General features: G+C 34.2%; 1 protein-coding gene across 2 annotated transcripts in view; it reads left to right on the forward strand.

Annotated features, from left to right (window-relative positions):
* The window catches only part of IFT74 (intraflagellar transport 74), an 89846-nt gene extending 67995 nt beyond the window's left edge, over positions 1–21851 (forward strand). For both annotated transcript variants that reach the window (XM_025922474.2, XM_086685421.1), the window contains exons 15-20: positions 1349–1446; positions 2260–2386; positions 15488–15651; positions 16198–16323; positions 19952–20012; positions 21540–21851. In XM_025922474.2, coding sequence (XP_025778259.1) covers positions 1349–1446; positions 2260–2386; positions 15488–15651; positions 16198–16323; positions 19952–20012; positions 21540–21658 — 695 coding nt within the window. In that variant the 3' untranslated portion in view covers positions 21659–21851. The remainder of the gene's footprint in view (positions 1–1348; positions 1447–2259; positions 2387–15487; positions 15652–16197; positions 16324–19951; positions 20013–21539) is intronic.
* The last annotated feature ends 3055 nt before the right edge of the window (positions 21852–24906 follow it).

The raw sequence follows: 24906 nt of genomic DNA on the forward strand, positions 1-24906 counted from the left end.
TAAGTTTTTATTTTGGGGAAAGCCATAGAATACATTTTTAAGAATATAAAAAAGAATAGGGGCCCCTGGCTGGTTCTGTCGGTTAAGCTTCCGACTTCGGCTCAGGTCATGAACTCACGGTTTGTGAGTTCAAGCCCCTCATCAGGCTCTGTGTTGACAGCTCGGAGCCTGGAGCCTGCTTTGGATTCTGTGTCTCCCTCTCTCTCTGTTCCTCTCCCGCTGGCTTGCTCTCTCTCTCTCTCTCTCTCTCTGAAAAAATAAATAAAGATTAAAAAAAATTTTTTAAGAATATAAAAAAGTAAATTATGTACTCATTCTATAAGACAAGAGAAGGAGGATTTCTTAGAAACTATTTATAATGTGAATAAATTATTAAATTTATTTAGTTGAGATTAATGCAACATTATAAGTAAAATACTCACTTTCAGATAAAATAGTTACTAGTAACTACTCTCAGTATTGAAATTAGTGACTAATTGTAAATATTAATAATTATAGACCAAGGAGATCCTATGTAAGAACAGATTTTTTTCTGTTCTTCTTTATATCAACTATTATTTCTGAGTAACTTTTAGTTTACTTGTATTAAGATCACAACAGTTAAGCTTTAAAAGTTTGAAAATAAGTAGGGGTGCCTGGGTGGCTCAGTTGGTTAAGTGTCTGACATTGGCTCAGATCATGATCTCATGATTTGTGGGTTCAGGCCCTGAGTCAGGCTCTGTGCTGACAGCTCAGAGCCTGGAAACTACTTTGGATTCTGTGTCTCCCTCTCTCCCTCTTTGCCCTCCCTTGCTCACACTCTGTTTCTTTCTCTGTCTCAAAAATAAACATTCAAAAAACTTTTTTTTAATTGTGAAAATGTGTAGAAATGTTCTTATTCAATAATTTAATTACCCTTGAGTTAATAAAAGATGAAACCGTGCCTTAAAATTGACTGTGACATAGGGGAAGGGAAGAAAAAAACAAGATAAAAAGAGAGGGAGGCAAACCATAAGAGACTTGAAAATACAGAGAACAGACTGAGGGTTGCTAGAGGGGTTTGGGGTGGGGGATGGGCTAAATGGGTGATGGGCATTAAGGAGGGCACTGGCTGGAATGCACACTGGGTGTTATATGTAAGTCATATGAATCACTGAATTCTAGTCCTGAAATCATTACTGCACTCCATGTTAACTAGCTTGGATTTAAATAAAATTAAAAAGTTAAAAAAATTATAAATAAATCATAGAAACAAAAAAATGAAATTTGCTTTGAATTTCTAAAAAGTACTGTTAAGACCTACAAATCAGAGTTTATATAGTATTAACTATATTAACAGTAACTTCTCATTGTAATTTTGAATCTGTAGCTTTTATTGAGACTTTTGAGGAAACTAAGAATCAGGAACTTGAAAGGAAGGCACAGATAGAAGCCAACATTGTTACACTTTTGGAGCACTCTAGTAGAGTAAGTACCATGTGCCTGTCTTAGTGCTCTCATTATTTTTACTGTGATTACCTTTCCAAATACAGTTCAGAAAATGCAATGGTTCACAATGGCATCTGCTCATTTAATCTGTTTCCTTTAAATTCCCTTGATTATTATTTTATTCCTTTAATTTGTGTATTTCTAGCAAAATTCAGCTAAGGACAGTAGGGGAAAAGGGTAACATGTATGATGTCAGTGTTTAGCAGTAAGTGAGGGATTAATTCAGAGTAATTATTAATGATTTTCTTCCATTGTTGATGTGTTTAAACTTAGAGAAGGAATGCTTGCACAGATAACTTCAAAATCTACATGTTATAATGGAAAATTTTGATATATTTTTACATTGTAATTTGTACTATAAATAGAAGGTATTCTTTTCTTGTAATACTCTTTAAGAGTATATGATACCAAGGAGTATCTTCATTTATTAAAAAAAAAAAAAGTTTATTGAGCAGCTACTAATGAGTGCTAGCATAGAAGGAAAAATGCACAGTTTCTTTTAAATATTCTAAGTGTCGTAAGACCCCCAAATAGTTCTTAAAATAGTGTAGTTGAATTTCTTCTACAGTGAAATAAAATTCAGAATTACTTCTTTTACATTTGCTTTAGTCTCTCCATATTGAGAAAACCTGACTTTGAATCTCACTATACTCTTATAAACATACATGAAACATATATAATGAGTGATGTATTTCAATTCACAACATCTAGTCCCTTAGCAGTGTTTTCCAAGAGTTTTCTTGAAGAGTTAAATCAGTGTAGTTTTTCTATTTTTTTTCTCTACAAATACAGAATATAAATCGTATGAAACAGATATCCTCTATCACCAATCAAGAGCTGAAGATGATGCAGGATGATCTCAATTTTAAATCTACTGAAATGCAGAAGTCACAAAGTACAGCTAGAAATTTGACTTCAGGTGAGAGAACATAGATTTTTATATTTTCCATGACAAATTGAAACTTTAAAACTTTAATACTATTTCATTTGATTTTTTTGAAAGGCTGACAATATAATATATGATTGCTTATTGCTCCAGTCACTTATAGACTCAGAATTGTGTGTGACTTTTCACATCAACTTAATAGTATTTCACTGGGACATTCTGATTCATTTTTAACATTTACTGAATATTTGTTCTATGCCTGTGCTATAACATGTGTATGCAGAGATTTAAAAAAAAAAAGTCCGGTCTCTTTCCTCAAGGAACTTTGAACTTGGTGGAATAATGACAAACAACTAAAATATAATGAAGCAGTACTATGATAGAAGCATAAGGAGCAACCCGACATTGGGTTCATATCCACCCCCCCCCCCCCGAGAGGTATCCTAGAGGAAGTAATGTTTTAATTATAATTAGTTTCAGCCATTATGACTAATATGGTATTAGAGCAACACTCTCCACTAGACATGTAATGCCAGCCACATATATAATTTTAAATTCCCTATTAAAAAGAGGTGTATGAATTTTAATAATATATTTTATTTAATCCAGTGTATCCAAAAGAGTATTATTTAAACATGTACTCAGTATAAAAATGATCCATGAGATTTTGCTGTCACAGTCCATCTCAACTTGGGACTAGAAATAGTCGAAAGTTTAAAAGCGATAATTGGCCAATGGCTGCCACTTGGGCAGTGCAGATAGAGATTAAAAACTAATACACAAAATAGATTTTAAAGAGTTTAGGATAGGATGTCAACTATACTCAAAAGACAAAAAGTTTAGGATAAAGTCAAGATTTGTATGGAACCTTTGATTTTTAAGCTAATAGATTCTAACTATGGATATGTTTTATGCTGGTATGTGGTGACTTTGAATTAGCTATGTTTTTATTTGTCTACTTGGAATTACACTGGCAATTAGTAAAATTACAAGGAATAAAGAATTAATATTTACTAATGTAAAAATGTTGGGATTCTTGAAATGGAATAAAAGATCCACAGTATTCATTTATCTGGAATACTAAGGTCTAAAAGCTCCTGGCCACAAAACCTAACCTGACCTGAACTGACATGAGGCTATTTATAGTCTTTAATTATCCTACCTAATATGATTGTTCATACTTTTTGCTTCAGAAATAGCCAAGCACTTGATGACAGGATGCTGCCTTAGACCCTGCTATGGGAGTTCTATTATAATCATTATATGTGCTGTATCATTTTTTTAAAATCTGAAGAATTCTGCATTCTAAAACACAATAACCTAGGAGTTTGTTTAATAAGGATTATAGACCTATAAGTGTATACCGAATGTTATTCATATACAGTTGAATTTAGAATGATGATGTAGTTGGACAATTATCGTTATTTTATACATTCAAGTATGTTTTATCTGTCCAGATTTGTTTAGAGTTTGTTTGCTATAGCTTTACTTGTATATCTGAATATATACTAAACAACTAGAGGAGGTACATTCTAAATGTGACTTATACCTGTTATTGGTTTAACTATCAGAATTTTTAAAATTGTGATAAAAAACACAGAACACAAATTTGCCATCTTAACCATTAACTGTAGGCACAGTGTTGAGCAACAGGTATCTAGAACTTGTTCATCTTACAAAACTGAAACTTACACCCATTAAACAGCTGTCCATTTCCCTCTCAATTTTTCTCCTCTGCTAGCCATATTCTACTTTCTGTTTCTATAAGTTTGACTACTTTAAATACCTCTTATAGGTGGAATCATGCAGTATTTGTCTCTTTGTGAATGGGTATTTTACTTACAATGCCCTTGAAGTTCATCAGAGTTGTAACATGTAACAGGGTCTCCTTTTTTTAAAGGCTAAATAATATTCTATAGTATGTACATACTATCCATACATTTTTTTATTCATTTGGTGATGGACATTTAGGTTGTTTTACCTCCTGGCTATTGTGATTCATGCTACAGTGGACATGGGTGTGTAAATACCTCTTCGAGATCTTTTCAAATATGAGTATTTTTACATCTAAATTTTCTTTTTTCTATAAGGTAAAGAATTTTATCTTTAATTGTTCCATCTAGGAAATCTCTGTTTTGTGTTTTAGACTATAGTTTTAAGGCTTTCATTTATCTGTTTTCAATTTTAATTTGAAAAGTTTTTTACTCCTTTAAGCTATCTTTGTAAAATGGCTGTTAAGAAACATACATTTTTTAAAAAGATAAATATCAGTACCAGGTAATGAATTCAATTATAAGGACTTTGAATTCCTTTCATACTTTTATACTTTATTCTTTACATTTTCTTTTAAAAACTAGCCATTATATTTTCTCCAGTGATGTAGGGTTGAAAAAGAATGAGAGCTGGCTTCAATTTTATTCAAGTTTATTACTATGATAAGAATTTTACTGAAAAATTTCCTTATTAATAATGGTTTGAATTTTTTGGCCTGTACAATTAGTTGCATTTACTCAATTATTTTTAAATGTTAATTTAAACCAAGCATATAAATGATTTTTCCTCTCTTAATACTATCCTCCACATGAAGTTTCTTATGTCTACAAATCACCATAAGAAGTCTATAATATTCTACTTCACCTTTCATAGATAATGAATTTTATATTCCCTTTTGTGAATTGCCTCCCCTTTTGCTCTTGAGTTTAAGATTGGAAATCACCTGATTTTCTTAGTGTACTCTATTTTTTAATGGAACAATATTATTCTCACAGGGGAAAAATTATTTCTTGGGAGATTAAAAAAAATCTTGATTATAATGGCTTGTGGCCCTCCAAAGTGTCACTGTACAATTAACAGATATACATTATATCTGTAATATAAAAGTTTCATGAGAGAGCAGTGATAAGGGAAAATAATTATCTACAAAAAGCTCCATAGGGGGACAATAATGGAAAAAAAAAAAAAAAAGACTGCAAAACAGTGCTGTATTGCATGAGTAAAGAGGCAAGAAATCTGTCAGCAATAGTTTTTATTTATATTTTTGGAAAGGAAACTCCAAGGAATAAACAAATGCACTGATGGCAGAATATTTCAGAAACATTTCCCCATGTCAAAGTGGTTCCTTCTGAGATTTTGCTACTATGTACACACTGCTTAGTAAACTTTGCAACTTCATAGCATATCAGAAGGAACTAGTCTGCATCCTCTTCCTGTCTCTTCCCTTGGAGAAGTTTTTAGCTTTTCAAGGGGACCTGCTGTTAAAGGAAGATAAACTTTACCTCATACCAACCAACCATTTTCTCCCTTTCTCTAGGAAAAGCAGTTTCTATAGCTCCTAAATGTATGTCCCTAATATATCTTCAAATTAAACCTGTAGTTAGAGTTCAGTAACATTTTCACTGAGCACTCAGAATATACAAGCTATATACTTTTCCTTTTTGAAGCATTGAAACATCATAAGCCTCCGGGACTTTGATTCAGCACTTTGGTTTTCATTTTAACTGTTTCCAACCCTAGTAGAGATATGAATCAAACAAAACAAAACCCATCCCACAACATTTAAGTCCATGTATATATGTATGTTTTTTTAACGATATATATGTCAGTATGACTGAGTCTTGCGACTCTTAAAGGGACAAAAGGAAATGCTCAAATTTAATTATACCAACTTAAATTTGGTTGGTAAAAACCTCCTCTCTTAAATCATTGTCTTTTGAAGACTTTTAAAACTATTTGATATTTTAGGCCCTGTGATCATTGTTATGGAGGCATTCAGTTTTTTGAACATGATATTTTTACTGTAATGTCACCTTTCACCTATATTTTAATCCATAATCTTTCTAGTTTTATAGGTAGAGGAAGAAAGTTTAATATTTAATAGCAGCTTTGTATTTGATTTTTCCATTAGTGAATCTGTATAGATAATACAACTCAATTACAAGTAAATTTTGCTAAATTTTATATGAAGAAACTAACTTACTAATTGCCTGCCCACATATAAGGAAGACATCCTGGTAAGAGGGCAACTCAATGCCAAAATACATGCATAAATTCTATTCAGATCCTAATCTGACCAGTGAACTATGTATGCATTGAGTAAACTTTAAGGAACCCAGGAAAAAGTAGCAGTTAAAAATTGAAAGAACTGCATACATAGATTTTTTTTACGTGCTGTCTACTCCAAAGGAGAAAAGTTTAGAATTTTGGTTTAGCAAAGTTTATTGCTCATTTAATAAAAATCAATACTTTCCAAAGTAGTACAGCATAATCCAGAATCTCTACAACATATCACTTAAAGTTTCCATTATACTATAAAACTTACTAGATATGTCGGCAAATTAGGAAGATGTGAGTCAAGGGGAAAAGCAATCAATGCACACTGAACCAGAGATAATCCAGATGTTGAACAGAAGATTTTAAATGTTTATAAACATATTTAAGGGTTTAAAGGAAAATAAAATCATAATAAATGTAAAGATGGAGAATACCACAGAGAAAATAAAAATTACAAAAAAGAACCAAGTGGAAATTCCAGTATTGAAAGTATAACTCAAATGAAAAATTGATTGAATGACCCTAATAGAAGATTGAAGTCCGCAGAGTCAATCAACTTGAAGATTTAAAAAAAAGATCTAATCTGGAGAAGAAATAAAAGTGAACAGAGACTGTAGGAGTGCCTGGGTAGCTCAGTTGGTTAAGTGTCCTACTCTTGATTTTGGCTCAGGTCATGATCTCACAGTGTGGTTTGTGAGTTTTGAGCCCCACATAGGGCTCCGCTCTCTCAGCTTAGGATTCCCTTGGGATTCTCTCTCTCTCTCCCTTTTTCTCTGCCCCACCCCTGCACACACTCACTAGTGCACGTGCATGTTCTCTCTCTCAAAATAAATAAACTTAAAAAAAAATGAACAAGAACTTAAATGGTCTGTGGGTCAGTTTCAGGCAGTCTGAAATACATGTAATTGAAATTCCAGGAGGAGTGGAGGGACAGAGAATGGGAGAAAAAAGATAACTGAAGAAATAATGGCTGAAAATTTCCCAAATTTGATTAAAAAAAATAATAAAACAGTATCTAAGAAGCTTATTGAACCCTAAACAAGATTGATATAAAAATCTCTTAACCACATCATACTACTAAAATGCAACATAAAGGAAAAACAATGAAGGTGCCAGAGAAAAATAATATATACATAGAGGGAATAATACATCCCACTCTAAGATTAAATTTATCTTATTTTATTATAAAAATCTTTCACCCCTAAGTCTCTAAGTAATAAATGGAATATGTTCACGTTTGGCTTTTAATACTCTGAAATACCACCATATTTTTCTGAGGCTATTCATATCTCTACCTTGTAATAGAGGTAGAGTGAAAGCTAAATGTTCAAAGGTGAAAGTATATCACTATGTATACCTCTATCTACAAACAAGTAACTGCAGGATGTTTAGGATTATTATCATACCCTGGGAACACAGGAGAGAGGAAACTAGCTTAGCTAGGTTTGAATTCAGATATCTTCATTTGATGTGCATATTATGTATTGCAGTTCATTTTATTTTTTTTATTTTTTATTTTTTCAAATCAGAAAGTCTTTGTCTTTTTTTTTTTTTTAATGGAATTTATTGTCGAATTGGTTTCCATACAACACCCAGTGCTCATGCCAAGAGGTGCCCTCCTCAATACCCATCACCCACCCATCCCTCCTTCCCACCTCCCATAAACCCTCAGTTTTGTTCTCAGTTTTTAGGAGTCTCTTATGTTTTGGTTCCCTCCCTCTCTAACCATTTTTGTTTTCCTTCCCCTCCCCCATGGTCTTCTCTTAAATTTCTTAGGATCCACATAGGAGTGAAAACATATGGAATCTGTCCTTCTCTGTATGACTTCTTTCACTTAGCATAACACTCTCCATTTCCATCCATGTTGCTACAAAAGGCCATATTTCATTCTTTCTCATTGCCACGTAGTATTCCATTGTGTATATAAACCACAATTTCTTTATCCATTTGCCAAAGCAACAGAATATACTTTCTTCTTGAGTGCACATGGAACCTTCTCCAAGATAGATCACATACTGGGTCACAAAAACAGCCCTTCATAAGTATACAAGAATTGAGATCATACCATGCATACTTTCAGACCACAATGCGATGAAGCTTGAAATCAACCACAAGAAAAAGTCTGGAAAACCTCCAAAAGCATGAGGTTAAAGAACACCCTACTAAAGAATGAATGGGTCAACCAGGCAAGTAGAGAAGAAATTAAGAAATATATGGAAACAAACGAAAATGAAAATACAACAATCCAAACACTTTGGGATGCAGCGAAGGCAGTCCTGAGAGGAAAATACATGGCAATCCAGGCCTATCTCAAGAAACAAGAAAAATCCCAAATACAAAATCTAACAGCACACCCAAAGGAAATAGAAGCAGAACAGCAAAGACATCCCAAACCCAGCAGAAGAAGAGAAATAATAAAGATCAGAGCAGAAGTAAACAATATAGAATCTAAAAAAACTGTAGAGCAGATCAATGAAACCAAGAGTTGGTTTTTTGAAAAAATAAACAAAATTGATAAACCTCTAGTCAGGCTTCTCAAAAAGAAAAGGGAGATGATCCAAACATATAAAATCATGAATTAAAATGGAATTATTACAACCAATCCCTCAGAAATACAAGCAATTTATCAGGGAATACTATGAAAAATTATATGCCATCAAACTGGACAACCTGGAAGAAATGGACAAATTCCTAAACACCCACACACTTCCAAAACTCAAACAGGAAGAAATAGAAATCTTGAACAGACCCATAACCAGCGAAGAAATTGAATCAGTTATCAAAAATCTCCCAACAAATAAGAGTCCAGGACCAGATGGCTTCCCAGGGGAATTCTACCAGACATTTAAAACAGAGATAATACCTATCCTTCTCAAGCTATTCCAAAAAATAGAAGGGGAAGGATAACTTCCAGACTCATTCTATGAAGCCAGCATTACTTTGATTCCTAAACCAGATAGAGACCCAGTAAAAAAGAGAACTACAGGCCAATATCCCTGATGAATATGGATGCAAAAATTCTCAATAAGATACTAGCAAATCGAATTCAACAGCATATAAAAAGAATTATTCACCATGATCAAGTGGGATTCATTCCTGGGATGCAGGGCTGGTTCAACATTTGCAAATCAATGTGATACATCACATTAATAAAAGAAAAGATAAGAACCATATGATCCTGTCAATCAATGCAGTAAAAGCATTTGACAAAATTCAGCATCCTTTCTTAATAAAAACCCTTGAGAAAGTCGGGATAGAAGGAACATACTTAAACATCATAAAAGCCATTTGTGGAAAGCCCACAGCTAATATCATCCTCAATGGGGAAAAACTGAGAGCTTTCTCCCTGAGATCAGGAACATGACAGGGATGTCCACTCTCACCGCTGTTGTTTAACATAGTGTTGGAAGTTCTCACATCAGCAATCAGACGACAAAAGGAAATCAAAGGCATCAAAATTGGCAAAGATGAAGTTAAGCTTTCACTTCTTGCAGATGACATGATATAATACATGGAAAATCCGATAGACTCCACCAAAAGTCTGCTAGAACTGATACATGAATTTAGCAAATTGCAGGATACAAAATCAATGTACAGAAATCAGTTGCATTCTTATACACTAGTAGTGAAGCAACAGAAAGACAAATAAAGAAACTGATCCCATTCACAATTGCACCAAGAAGCATAAAATACCTAGGAATAAATCTAACCAAAGAGGTAAAAGATCTGTATGCTGAAAACTATAGAAAGCTTATGAAGGAAATTGAAGAACATATAAAGAAATGGAAAAACATTCCGTGCTCATGGATTGGAAGAATAAATATTGTTAAAATGTCAATACTACCCAATGCACTTCCATTTTAGTATCCATTTTTGAATTTGCTCTAATCATGTTTTACTTTGCTGCTTTTTTTTAAATTTTTTTTTTTTAACGTTTATTTATTTTTGAGACGGAGAGAGACAGAGAGAGAGGGAGACACAGAATTGGAAGCAGGCTCCAGGCTCTGAGCCATCAGCCCAGAGCCTGACGCGGGGCTCGAACTCAGGGACCGTGAGATCGTGACCTGAGCTGAAGCCGGACGCTTAACCGACTGAGCCACCCAGGCGCCCCTCATGTTTTACTTTGATAGCTATAAGAAAAGTAAAACAAAGAAGATGTCTGGGGAAGCCTGAATAGCAAAACTGAGCAAATGTTATGTTTCTCTTTTCATAGCTCACTGTTCCTCATCGAGGCATCTTTTTGGATCATTAAGTAACATTTGCTGTCTTAAATATGAACCTTTCATAAACATGATAATAATATTACTCAGCGCCAAAGCCTGACTGGTTGTGTGACCTTGGACAAAATACCTTTGTAAGCTTCAGTTTCCTCATAGCATACCTCCTAAGGCTGTTATGAAGTAGAAGAGATAACATATAAAGTCAGGCACATTTCAGGTACTCAGTAATATTGGCTCCCACCATACCTTTCTCTCACATTGAAAAAGGACTTTTAAATTCAGAACCACAATGTTTAAAAGTCTCTGAAATAGAGAAGGTAGATATTATAGAATTCTGTTGAGAACAAAATATTTTTGGAGCTGTCTGGGTGGCCCAGTTGGTTAAGCATCTGACTTCAGCTCAGGTCATGATCTCGCGGTTCTTGAGTTCAAGCCCTGCATCAGGCTCTGTGCTGAGAGCTCAGAGCTTGGAGCGTGCTTCAGATTCTGTGTCTCCCTCTCTCTCTGCCCCTCCCCTGCTCGCACTCTGTCTCTCTCAAAAATATAAAACGTTAAAAAAATTTTTTAATAAATAAATAAACATTAAAAAATAAAAAAAAACTATTTTTTTAAACATTGCCTTCTTATTGTAATTTGTATTCATTACAGAGAATTTTGGAGATACAGAAAAGCATAAATAAAAGCTTTTTAAATATTAAATTCCCACTGTCAAATATTTATGACTATTAAAATGTTGGTATTTATCTTTCCAGTCTTTTTTCTTTTCTTTTTAATAGTTTTTAATTTTAATCCCAGTATAGTTAACACACAGTGTTACATGAGTTTCAGGTGTATGATTTAGTGATTCAGCAATTCTGTGCATTACTCAGCACTCATCATGGTTAAGTGCACTCTTTAATCCCCATCATCTGTTTCACCCATCCCCCTACCCACTTGCCCTCTAGTAACCATCAGTTTATTCTCTATAGCTAAGAAAGAGTCTGTTTTTTTATTTCTCTCTCTTTTTGTCTCTCTCTCTCTCTCTCTCTCCTTTTTTCCCCTTGCTCATTTATTTTGTTTCCTAAATTGCCCATATAAGTGAAATCATAATGTATTTATCTTTCTCTGACTGACTTATTTCACTTAGTAGTATATGCTCTCTAGCTCCATCCATGTCATTGCAAATGGCAAGATTCCATTCATTTTTATAACTGAATAATATTACATTGTGTGTGTGTGTGTGTGTGTGTGTGTGTGTGTGTGTGTGTATGCCATATCTTCTTTATCCATTCATCTATCAGTGGACACTTGGGTTGATTCCATAATTTGGCTGTTATAAATAATGCTGCAGTAAACATAGAGAAGGGTGCGTGTATCCCTTTGAATTAGTGTTTTTGTATTTTTTGGATAAATACCCAGTAGTGCGATTACTGGATCATAGGGAAGTTCTATTTTTAAGTTTTTGATGAACCTCCATACTGTTTTCCATAGTGGCGGCGCCAGTTTGCATTCCCAACCATAGTGCACAAGGGTCCCTTTTTCTCCACGTTCTTGCCAATACTTGTTGTTTCTTCTATATTTATTTTAGCCATTCTGACAGCTGTGAGGTGATACCTCATGGTAGTTTTTGCATTTCCCTGATGATGAGTGATGTTGAGCGTCTGTTGCCTATTGACCATCTGTATGTCTTCTTTCAAAAAATGTCTGTTAATGTCTTCTCCCCATCTTTAATTGGATTATTTGGGGTCTTTTGTTGTTGACTTGTATCAGTTCTTTATATATTTTGGATACTAACCCTTTATCAGATATGTCATTTGCCAATATCTTCTTCAGTCTTCAAATATTTCATCTTGGCAAAAAAGAAGAAACCTCTCCCAAGTATTCTCTGCCCAGCTCTCATCCCTCCCTTTCTGAGGTTTCACTGCCAAAGTTTTCAAAACCTTCCTCTCACTCTTGGTCCCATTTTTTTTTTTTTTCTTTCTATGAAATCTATTCTCAGGAAATACATCAAGGTTTTCCTGTCCAGTTAGTACAACTTGTATTTTGCAGTCTTTTTTTTTTTTTTTTTTTTTTTTTAATCTCTAAATAGTATTCTGCGTTACAAACCACTCCTTTAGTCTTGAAATGTCTTTTCACCATGGTTTCATTTTTCTTTTACTTCTTTGGTCATTTCTTATTCTCCTTTATAGGCTCCCTCATGTCAATTTATTCTTTTAAAAATAGGTTCTGTCATGAATCCTTTTCCCTTGATGATTTCAACTACACCCATAGTTTCAAGCGCTATGTGGATGATTTCAAAATAGTTATCTTCAAATTTCTCTCAGGGCTTTAGACGCCCGCATATATCTATACATGTCCTGTTTACTATTTAGGTGTTTCTGAGGTAACTCGCACAACATATCCTAAGTTGACTTGAACCCTTCATTTCATTCCCTCCTACAAACAAAAGTTTAGACTTCCGTCTGCCTTCCCAACCATCAACTCCTTTACCTTTAAGTTAGAAATGGAACTCTGCATTGACTCCTCTTGCTCAACCACTGTATCCAGTCAATTGCCTGTTTTGTTAACCCCAAATCCCGAATATCTCTGAGTCCCTCCACATCTCCCCTGTATTTTTTCCTCATTTACTTCCATGTGACATAACTTTAGATTTCATATATATAGTTGTCTTTTACTGGAATATAGGTTCTATAAGGATAGGGATTTTCATATGCTTTATTCATTGCTGTATCCCCTCTGCCTAGAAGTTTGCCTGGCACACAGAAAGCACTTAATAAATATTGCTTAATGAAAAAAAAATCCCCAAAGTGTTAACACCAGTCTAAGATTTCTTATGTAGATCACTGAATCAACATTTAACTGGTCCTTCTGTATGTTAGTAATGCTTTTCTAATTAATTGTCCACATTGAAACCAGAGTGAACTTTCTGAAATTTAATTATGCCACAATTTGATTTGAAATTCATCGATTACTTACCATTGCCCTTTGGATAAAGTTTCTTTTCTTTTTTTTTTTTTTTTTTGACTGTTTTTATTTTTTTAATTTTTTTCAATACATGAAATTTATTGTCAAATTGGTTTCCATACAACACCCAGTGCTCATCCCAAAAGGTGCCCTCCTCAATACCCATCACCCACCCTCCCCTCCCTCCCACCCCCCATCAACCCTCAGTTTGTTCTCAGTTTTTAAGAGTCTCTTATGCTTTGGCTCTCTCCCACTCTAACCTCTTTTTTTTTCCCCCTTCCCCTCCCCCATGGGTTTCTGTTAAGTTTCTCAGGATCCACATAAGAGTGAAACCATATGGTATCTGTCTTTCTCTGTATGGCTTATTTCACTTAGCATCACACTCTCCAGTTCCATCCATGTTGCTACAAAGGGCCATATTGGATAAAGTTTCAATTCCCTTTTTTCATTTATAAAGCCCTTCATGACCTGAAATTCTTCCCACTTTGAACTTTGGGTCCTAATCATACTTAACTTTTATTATTTGCTTAGGTGTACCTCGCTTTCTCACCTCTAGACTTGGCATATATTGGATGTGTTGCCTGGAGCACATTCACTTCTTGGTTTGGTGGATTCCTAATCCTTAAGGCTTCACTCAGTTAAAAGGCATATATTTAGAGAGTTCTCTTAGTCCCATATGCTCTTATGGCACTCTGTATTACTCTTTTCATGGTAGTTGTCTAACTTATTGTAAATGCTTACTTTAATATCCTGGTTCTACCTCTAGAATATAGCTCCTTGAGCAAAATCAATGTCTCTGTTGATCTCCATATTATTCTTAGCACCTAGCACTTAGTAGATGCTCAATACTTTTGCAGCAAAGAATGAGACACACACTCCCTCTTAAACACACATATATTTACAGTCAGTCCTCATTCATAATTCTGTATTTGTGAATTTACCTACTCACCATAATTAATTTGTACCCCCAAAATTAATACTTGTAGCACTTTCATGATCATTTGTGGACATGTGCAAAGTCAGGAAAAATTTGTATTGCCTGACATACATTTTTCAGTGGAGGTCAAATAAGGCAACACGCTGCCTTCTTGTTTTAATCCTCATACTGTGAACAAGTATCCTTTTTGTGGCATATTTGGTGCCACTTTTTGCCACAGTTTTGTACTTTTTGTTGGTGATTCTCCTGTATAATATGGCTCCCAAGCACAATGCTGAAGTGTTGGTTCGTGTTCCTAAGCCCACTATTCCTAAGAATATTGTAAGGCAATGTGCCTTACAGAGAATATGTGAGTTAGGTTAGCTTTGTTTAGGTATAAGTTGGCCTTGAATTTGATATATATTAAATAAGGTATGTTTAAACAGAAACACACACAAAACAAGGTTATGTATTAGTTGATGGATGAAAATATTGTGACCAGGGGCTCTCAGGAACCTAACCCCGTATCACCCATAGGAGCAAATGATTTAGTATTTGCTAACCTAGTATTTATAGTAACTTTATGGAATATAACTACCATAAGTAAGGAGAATTGACTGTATATATAGCTACAAAATTTTGCTACATATATATATGTATATAAATATATAATGTTTCCTAATTTGCTTTCATGCCCCTATTAAAAATAATGGGTCTCATAATATATGTTATATTATTAAGTAAGAAAAAAAAAACGTGTGTGTTCTTGAATGTTTGTATGAGAATGGAGACAAGTATGTTGGTATACATCAGGTTATGTTGGTTACCTGGAGGAAGAGTATTTTTTTTCTTTGTAATTTATCTTTGTATTGTCTCGTTGGCTGTAATGAAACACGTTTCTTTTGCAGGTACTCTGTAAAACATGATTTTTAATGGTTGCATTGTATTTGTCTTTGTGAAAGGAATAAAGTTTTGACTATGGTTTTGAATTTTCTTATGTTTCAGATAGTCAGCGTCTACAGTTGGATCTACAGAAAATGGAGCTTCTGGAAAGTAAAATGACTGAGGAACAGCATTCTCTGAAAAGCAAAATTAAGCAAATGACAGCTGATTTGGAAACATATAATGATTTGCCAGCTTTAAAATCATCAGGTGAAGAAAAGAAAAAGGTAAATGGTGACAGTCTTATAAAATTATGATACAAATGTTTTTTTTAACAAATTAATATGTGTGTAGTTTATAGAATTTACTATTTTCAGTTGATTATTTGATATATAAGCTAAGAAAAAAAATAAAGATGTTTACATATGTAGTAGGAATTTAGGGAAATACAAGTTTTAAACAAAAGGCAAAAGCGAGGGATAGAGCATTTCAACAGATATGAACTTTGTTAAATGCAGGTTTGATTATGATATTTCCCTACTTAAGACTTTATTATTAGTGGCTTTTCTTTGCTATTTACATTAAAATAAATTATTTAAATTAAATTAAATTTGGTTGGATAAGAACATATATATAGCAGCCTTAATACAGTTAATACTGATTTCACTTATTATAACTCAAAAGGTAATTTTACAAACAAGTTTTAGAGTAATTATAATCTTGGTAGAATTTAACCAGACTATCATTGAAATTATTTAAGTAGGAAATGATTTATATAGGCTTACTAGATATTCACTGAAGTCTATTATTTGCTTCCATTTGGATCTATCTAGAAATTACATCAGGAGAGAACAGTATTAACAACCCGTAGAAATGCCTTTAAGAAAATAATGGAGAAGCTAAATGTAGAGTATGAGACGCTAAAAACACAATTGCAAGAAAATGAGACACATTCTCAGGTAAAAAGGAAAAAAGACTAAAGTTTATTTCTGTTTTTAAACTGTCTGTCCCATGTTCTTAATCTGTATTTCCACCCCAAAACAATTTTTTCTTTAAGTTGTTTTGTTTATCTTCCAGACTTTCTGGTTTTGAAGATAGCCAGACTGTGTACAGTCTCCACTCAGAAGTGAATTTACTTTTGCTCTCCTTCTATAAGCCTATATTGAAGGGCACTCTGTTCTAGGCTCTGTTCTAGGCATAGCTGTTATGATAATAGCTTTTAAAAATTTCAAAACTCAAGCATTTTGAATGGAGAAACTTTGCTAAATCATGAAAACCACAAATAAAGAAAATAAACCTTAATGACTAATATCTCACAGAAGAAATAATTCTTGTCCTTTTTGTGTAGGTCCTTCTAGTCTCTGTGTGTATGTTATATGTACACACACTTTATACGTACACATAAGTATATGTGTATTTCTATATATTTAAAGAAATGGTATCATGTGGTACATATTATTTAGAAACTTGTTTCTAATAAGCACTTTCCCTTGTCAGTAGATTTTTAAAAAATACGATTCTATATGATATTTGACTTCATGGATATAATTTTCGGAAGCAGTTCCATATTGTTGCACATTTAGGTTATTTTTAGTTTTAAAACTGTTTAATGCTGTAAAAAGCAGTCCTATACTTGAACTACTTGATTTACATTTCTGATTATTTACACAGAATGCATAGACAAGCCCCCTTTTCATATCATTCATCCTACTGACAGAGTTACCTGAACAATGTCAGAAGTTTTTTAGATTAAGTGCCCTGTCTGAGAGGATAGAGATGATTTCTGTCTCATTTCACTTTCTTCTTACACTGTGCCAGGGGTTTGCACATAATAGGTGTTCAGAAAGTATTTGTTGGAGGATTAAATGAAGCATGTGTGATGTGTACAAAATCAGTAATTATGGTCTGATAAGGATTGATCATTCTCATGTCTAGTTAGTATACATACATTAGCAATTTGTAACTATGATTTATTAACACTAAATGCATGAAAAATTATTCTTTTCTTTATTTGGTAATATGATCATGATAGTCAATCACTGTTAATATTTTGGTATAATATCTTTGTAAACTTTTTCCTGTGCAGTTCTATACCCATTTTACATTGTTTTTCCAAAAATCAAATTCTATGCATATAGTCTTTAAACATTAATTTTCTCACTTAAATATTTCAAGATCTTTTTTTGATGATTTTTATGACAGCTGTATATGGATTTACCATTTTAAAGACAAAGATATACCTTATATTCTTTTTGAAAGGGGTGGAGTCTCATCAGAGTTTGCCACAACTAAAAGCTTAGAAATCACTAATTTTTTTTCTCAAATTTATCAGTTATTCTGTCTCTACTTCATGATGTACAGGTCTAGATATAGATTTGTAATTGGCACAGTTATCCTAGGCTGTTTAGAGTGGGGATGGATGCTGAAGAAATGTAAGAAAAAGTTTATGAGGCTATTGTCTTAAATGGTTCTTAGGAAAAAATATTGATATACTTAAGGAGGAAAACACCTCACAAACACAATTTCTTAGACCCAGTTAGTGGCTACCTTGTTTATTCCCACATCAAGTACTAATCATATACTTAACACCATATACTGGTAACAGGAATTCATAACATAACTCACAATTTATTCTCTGTATTATTTGTTGCTTTTTGAGAATCCCTACTGATCACATAAAATCTGGTCCCATTATCTTTCACAACTGTTTTCTTGAAAACTTTTTTGACACCTATAAATAATTTTCATAACAGACTTTTTTGAGGAATGGCTATTATTTACTTGATATCATTTAAACAATATTCATATTGAAACAAACTATAAAACTCTTAGTAGAAAACATAGGGATAAAGCTCTCATGGGGCGCCTGGGTGGCTCATTCGGTTAAACGTCAGACTTCAGCTCAGGTCATGATCTCGTGGTCCATGAGTTTGAGTCCCATGTTGGGTTCTGTGCTGACAGCTCGGAGCCTGGAGCCTGCTTCAGATTTTGTTTTCTCCTCTCTCTCTGTCCCTCCCCTGCTTGCTCTCTGTCTGTCTCTCTCTCAAAAATAAATAAACATTAAAAAAAATTTTTTTAAGGCTCCTTGACATGAGTCTTGGTAGCAGTGTTTTGGTTATGATACCAAAAGTTGAAGTAACAAAGGCAAAAATAAATACGTATGCCTAATCGAACTAAAAAGCTTCTTCACAGCAAAAGAAACAATCAAAATGAAAACAACTTACAGAATGGGAGAAAATATTTGCAAATCATATATCTGATAAGGGGTTAATATCCAGAATATATAAAGAACATACAACAGACTGTTTAAGTTGTAGGAAAAAAAAAGATTAATGCTTCAAGATATCCTCGGAGGTTTAAAGGCAAGTCACTAATACACATGTATAATATAGAAGGAAGTTGACCTTTACATAGTGTTGCTTTTATAGCATTATTCATTTAGCACTTAAGAGGTCTGCTGCATTCTAAGAAGGCCACCTCTTTGTATGAAACAAAGAGGAAAAGTTTGGTACTTGACTTTGCAAAAGGTTATTAGAGATTTATTGCCAAAAATGCTGACTGCTTCCTTAAGTTCATCTTAACTTTGAGTTCCCAGCTGGGGAGCTATATCTGATTTAATAGTGTTAACTCATGGCACATACAGTTTATACAATTAATTAGGATTTATTATAATATTTAGATTTATCTCTTTAGAAGAAATAATGAGATGGATGCTACCTTAAGACTGAACATATGCCCTTAAAATAATTTTAACATGAGAGTAGAAAGAAATATTAATGCTGCTTCAGTTATCAGATTCTTAAAAATGATCATTACCTCTTAGAAATGTCCATGCACAATGTTATTTTAATGTTTCATTTTTCAGACAGTCTTTTGCTTAGGAAAAGTACGATGTGCATCTTAAAAAAGAAAGACCATAACCCAGAGTTACAAGGTTAATTAAATCAGAAAAACAATTTAATTCTATAACAGTAAAATTGTCTTCTGAGGAAGCAACCATCAATATAATATCCACATTAGTTTCCTGTTGATGCAGAAATTATTGTAACAGCGCCAGCTTTTTACCAACCCTCTTATAATCTTCACACTGCAGCTCTGTTCTTATCACAGCTTGTGGAATTAGACAGGAAATTTAGCCCTGGAAATAAGGAAGTTACTCCTATATAGTTGAACCTTTGACAGTGTTAGAATATATATCACATTTGTGGCATTAGACTTCCAGATTTCAAGGAGAGATTCCCATTATGTCCTATTCTTTTCTTTCTAGTTCTTTTAGGAAAGGGAAAAAATCATAAATTGTCTTTCAGTTGGCACATTCATTGGCATAATAAATATTGTAAATGCTTTCCAATTAAAATAAACATATAGAGTAAAACCTGTTGTCAAATTCAACATTGTATTTATTAATGTATTTACGGTTGTTTAATCTTTTCTAATTTTCTTTTTTGTGTACCATGGCTTTATCTCGCTAAAATGCAAGGAGTTGATAAGACTTTAAATAGAATGTTTTTTTCCTTATCCTCTTAAAAGGGTGTATAATTGTTCTGAATATGGGTACTGTTTAACATTGTTATTTTGTGTTTTTAGCTTACAAATTTGGAGAGGAAGTGGCAACACCATGAGCAAAATAATTTTGTGATGAAAGAATGTATCCTTTAAAAAGCTGCAAATGAACTTGACTAAGTGATTTTTTTTTCCTAGGAATTTCTTTAAAGGTTGAAATGAAATGAAATTTAACATACATCTATCAAATATCACTGAGCCAAACTATGTGGGTCATAAATGAATAAGAGTTAGTCTCTAGTCTACAGTAATTAGGGTATGTCTGTACCTTGGATATACGGGCAGGAGAGGGAGATAAACCGAATAGTCTCCTGAGAAATTTGACCTTCAAGCTCATTTGTGTTTCAGCCAATTCAACCTCACATTTCTGCTAAGGTGGAACTTATATCCCATCTTCTTACTTATCTTTTTGTGCTACTATATAGGAGAAGGAAACAGCTACTGAGGGCATGTGTTGTGAAGTTGTGAGAAACGTTTCCCCAAAACTTATTTTCAGTTCCCTTCTTTGACCCATTAAGGACATCTCTGCTTGGAAAAATAGCTCCTGACTCATTGGTGGTATAGATTCTCGTCTAGGAAACTGCTGAACTTTTAGCTCAGGGCAGCATGGATCCCAGCTTATCTCCAGATGAAATACATCAGGAACTCTGTTCCCACAATAGGGCAACTTGGTTTAAAAGCAGAAGACTCCTGGGGCACCTGGGTGGCTTGGTCCATTAAGCACCTGACTCTTGGTTTCAGCTCGGGTTATGATCACAAGATCAAGCCCCATATCAGGCTCTGTGCTGAGCATGGAGCCTGCTTGGGATTCTCTCTCTCTCTCTCTCTCTCTCTCTCTCTCTCCCTCCCTCCCTCCCTCCCTCCCTCCCTCTCTCTCTCTGTCCCTCCTTGCGTGCTCTCACTCTCTCCCCCTCTCTCAAAATAAATAAATATTTTTTTTAAAAAAAGAAGATTCCCACACACAATATACTTTAGTCCAGCAGTCTAGTTTTATGCAACACAAAGTAGGCGATTTTGAAATACAGTGAAGTCTAAAGACTTCTGAAATTGTGAGGTACTCTAGAGAACATGGTTCTTCTGAACATTCAGCTATTTTCAGAACAGAATTAGATTGAGATGCATAACATATTAACTATACAAAAACTTTTATAGTATAAGTGTACTTTTTTTTTTAGAGTTAAATATTTTTTTTTAACGTTTATTTTTGAGAGAGAGTGTGTGTGCGCACATGAGCAGGGAAGAGGCAGAGAGAGAGAGAGGGAGACACAGACTCCAAAGCAGGCTCCAGGCTCTGAGCTGTCAGCACAGAGCCCAATGTGGGGCTCAAACTCATGAACTGCAAGATCATGACTTGAGCTGAAGTCGGATGCTTAACTGACCAAGCCACCCAGGTGCCCCTGTAGGCGTACTTTTTTGAAACAAGTTTTGCTTGGCCTTTTAGGTTTTAAATGATCTTAATCTACTATATTTTTCCTATATATTCTAATTGTGCTTTTTCTGTGCTCTTTTCAGTTTTCAATAAGAAAAATTCCAGTATGAATTGGTTCCTTCCAAAGCCAAAATAGATCACTATTTTTGTTGATCAGTGTTCTCCCTTAACTCATGTAATTAGTTATAGCAACCAAGAGTCAAGAGAGTGATTACCAGTCAATTATGAAGACTGTGACCAAGCAGATTGCAGAGTACAATAAAAACCTTGTGGACGCTCTACATAGCATGAGCAGAAACTGAGTCTGAACCAACTGCAAGTCTCTGTAGTAGTGTCCTCTAGATACTGAACTTTGGACAAGCTGACTGAAAAAAAAATAGCTTACCCTTGAAGAGTTTTACCTAAAATGTTTGAGTGCTATAATTTTTGTGACTGCTTTGAAGAGTGTATTTTAAATAGTGTAATAGTTCAATAAAAAGTTTTTACATTAAAGTATCTTTTTATGATATTTGTATTTGTTCAAGTGGGTGATAAAAATGTCTCAAACAACCTAGAGATAAACTATAAGTGGCCATTGAGATTCATTTTAGTTGGTATAATCTGTCCATGGCAGCAAATGACATCATTTTTTTTTAATGTACCATCTCTGGGGGGGATACAAGGAGTGTGATTCTTATTTAGCATATATATCAGTCTTGTCAATTTTTGCTTCTAGAAAAAGTAAGAATAGAAGGGAGATGTTTAGCTTTGAGCTTTATTTCTCAAATAGGGTATATTTGATGTATTTTAGGGAATATAGGGTTGCAGGTAAATATATTAACACATTTTTTGTATATAAGTTATCCCTAAAGATTCAGAATTAAAAACTTTAACCTTTGCATTTTAAAAATACTTTCTAACATGTATATGCTAGGAAAAACATGAAGTTTAAAAGAAATGTTGCACTTACGGCTGTTACTGTTCATTGCCACTCTGGAGTATACATTCACTCTTTTGGACTAGAAGTAGTAATTTGTAAGCATTGCCCAAACATTTGAAAAGAAAATCTAGAAGAGGTAGATTTGTATAGTATAAATCTGGGAGACATTACAGTAACTAAAAATGTATCCTGTCTTGTGGTCAGGAATTAGTTATCTTGGCCAGTATAAAATATTTCTCAAAACCTTCCTTCTTTTGCTCTGATTTCATGTTCCTCAAATACCTCCACTTTTCAGTATTCCTGAAACACAAGCATATTGGTTTCTTTAAAAAAGGAGGGGGGGGCTTTACCAAGGTATAATTTACATACTATCAATTTATCCATGCATATTACTTCCTTGAAGTAAATATCACCATAAATTCTTCAACTTTAGTCTGTGTGAGATTAGGTAGAGGGGTGAGCATTGTTGATTTTGGTTAACTCTGAAGTACTAATCTGGCTGAAGATCCTGGATGGGAATACATTCGTTACAGTGGAATTCCTAAAATGTGTTCCTCAGATCCTGAGCAACTCAGGTTATTAATAGGTGTTTGGCCACCAAAGGATTCATGGTCAAAGAAGTTTGAAAAACATGGTGTGAAACAAAGGTAAATTGTCTTCCATCTCCTTGACTGTTCAGAGCCCTTAATATGGTAATGTGCAATAAGATTGAGAAGAGTATATATATCGTGTTTAATTTTTTTTTTTTTCCTGAGTGGTGGGATTCTGGTTGTTTTCATCTTCCTTGGACCTTTTGGTCTAAAAATTTTGGTTCAGAATCATCTATCATGTACGTAGAATATTTAGAAATGCAACAAAAATTGAAATAAAATTCTGTATGCAGTTAGTATTTTAACTTGTGGAAAGGAGATGTGATAATAAGACAGCTCGGCAGTTACTAAACTAGATATGACCCAGTCTTCACCCAGAAAGAAGGTAGGAGGAAGATTGTCCTATATGCGTTTGCATTATAACAATGAGAAGCTTGGCAGAAAAAAAAGAAAAAAACTTCTTGAAAAAAGCAAGGTTTCCAACCTTCGTTCTAAATTACTCATATATGATATTTGTGGAACATAATTGAGCAGGATTTCTTTAAAACGTGTTATCTGAGGGAAATTCTCAGTAATGTCTCTTCCTTCCTCTCAGAGCTTTTCAACAAATCCAACAAGAATATTTCTCTGCTAGGATAGCATTAGAGGCTACTATCTGCATGAACCGGTTCTTCCTCAGTCAGTCACATTTGCTCAGTGAGTTCCATTCCTGTTAAAACAACACCTTGTAAGTCATATGGAAAGAAGCTGCGGACTGAACAAACATGCTGAGTAGTTTTACTAATGAAAATCAACATGGGAAAGTTAGCAAGTCTTTGTTTTTCTCATCCTTATCCTTTATCAGTAAATAAACATGAGTTCTTGATATTCTTTTGCTAAGTGGAGAGTCCTTGATTTGGACCACATTCTGATCTAATGTTTAAGCGTAAAATTCAGTGCAAGGTTAGAGGATTAGAACATGGAGTAATGCCATTCGCACTAGAAATAAAAGACCAGTTAGTAGAAGCTCCTGGGATTCTTGCTGTCTCCTTACCAGTAAATTAGAACATTTAGACTTAAAGTAAGAAGAAATCAAGATGGATCACTAGAGAATAGTCATCTATTTTACTATTGATGTAATCTTTCATTTTCGTACACTTTTCTACATAAAAGTAGGTTATGTCTTTGAATTGCAGATTCATGGTTTGAGAACTGATATTGAAAATCTTTTTTTTTTTAATTTTTTTTTTCAACGTTTATTTATTTTGGGGACAGAGAGAGACAGAGCATGAACGGGGGAGGGGCAGAGAGAGAGGGAGACACAGCATCAGAAACAGGCTCCAGGCTCCGAGCCATCAGCCCAGAGCCCGATGCGGGGCTCGAACTCACGGACCGCGAGATCGTGACCTGGCTGAAGTCGGACGCTTAACCGACTGCGCCACCCAGGCGCCCCGAAAATCTTTTTTTTTTAATGTTTATTTTTGAGAGAGAGAGAGTGTGCGTGAGTGGGGGAGGGGCACAGAGCGCGGGCAACAGATTCTGAAGCAGACTCCAGGCTCTGAGCTTCAGCACAGAGTCAGACGCAGGACCTGAATTTACAAACAGTGAGATCATGACCTGAGCCAAAGTCTAACACTTAACCGACTAAGCCACCCAGACACCCCTGAAAATCCTTAAAAAGATAATTTTTTTTTAAGTAAGCTCTGTGCCCGACAAGGGGCTCAAACTCATGACCCCAAGATCAAGAGTCACATGTTTCACTGACTAAGTCAGGCCAGGAGACTTAAAAGACAATTTTTAATGTAAAGTTTTCATGTAATGTCAGATTGTTCTTAAACGTTTGCTATTTATAATTTTGTAAACATTTGTCCATGTCATTATATATTTTTTGCAACATGTTAAGTTTGATGCATATTATTCTGTTATACAAGTATTTTCTAAAAACAAATCCCATATTATTGAATGAGGTTTGTGGTGTAGGAGTTAAGCATAAGTTTTGGATCGGGTAACTGAATTGGAATCACAACTCTCCTACTAACTTGTTATATGACCTTGGGAAGTT

The sequence above is a fragment of the Puma concolor genome, chromosome D4 (genome assembly GCF_028749965.1).
Source record: "Puma concolor isolate L17-30 chromosome D4, mPumCon1.1.hap2, whole genome shotgun sequence".
NCBI classification, from domain to species: domain Eukaryota; kingdom Metazoa; phylum Chordata; class Mammalia; order Carnivora; family Felidae; genus Puma; species Puma concolor.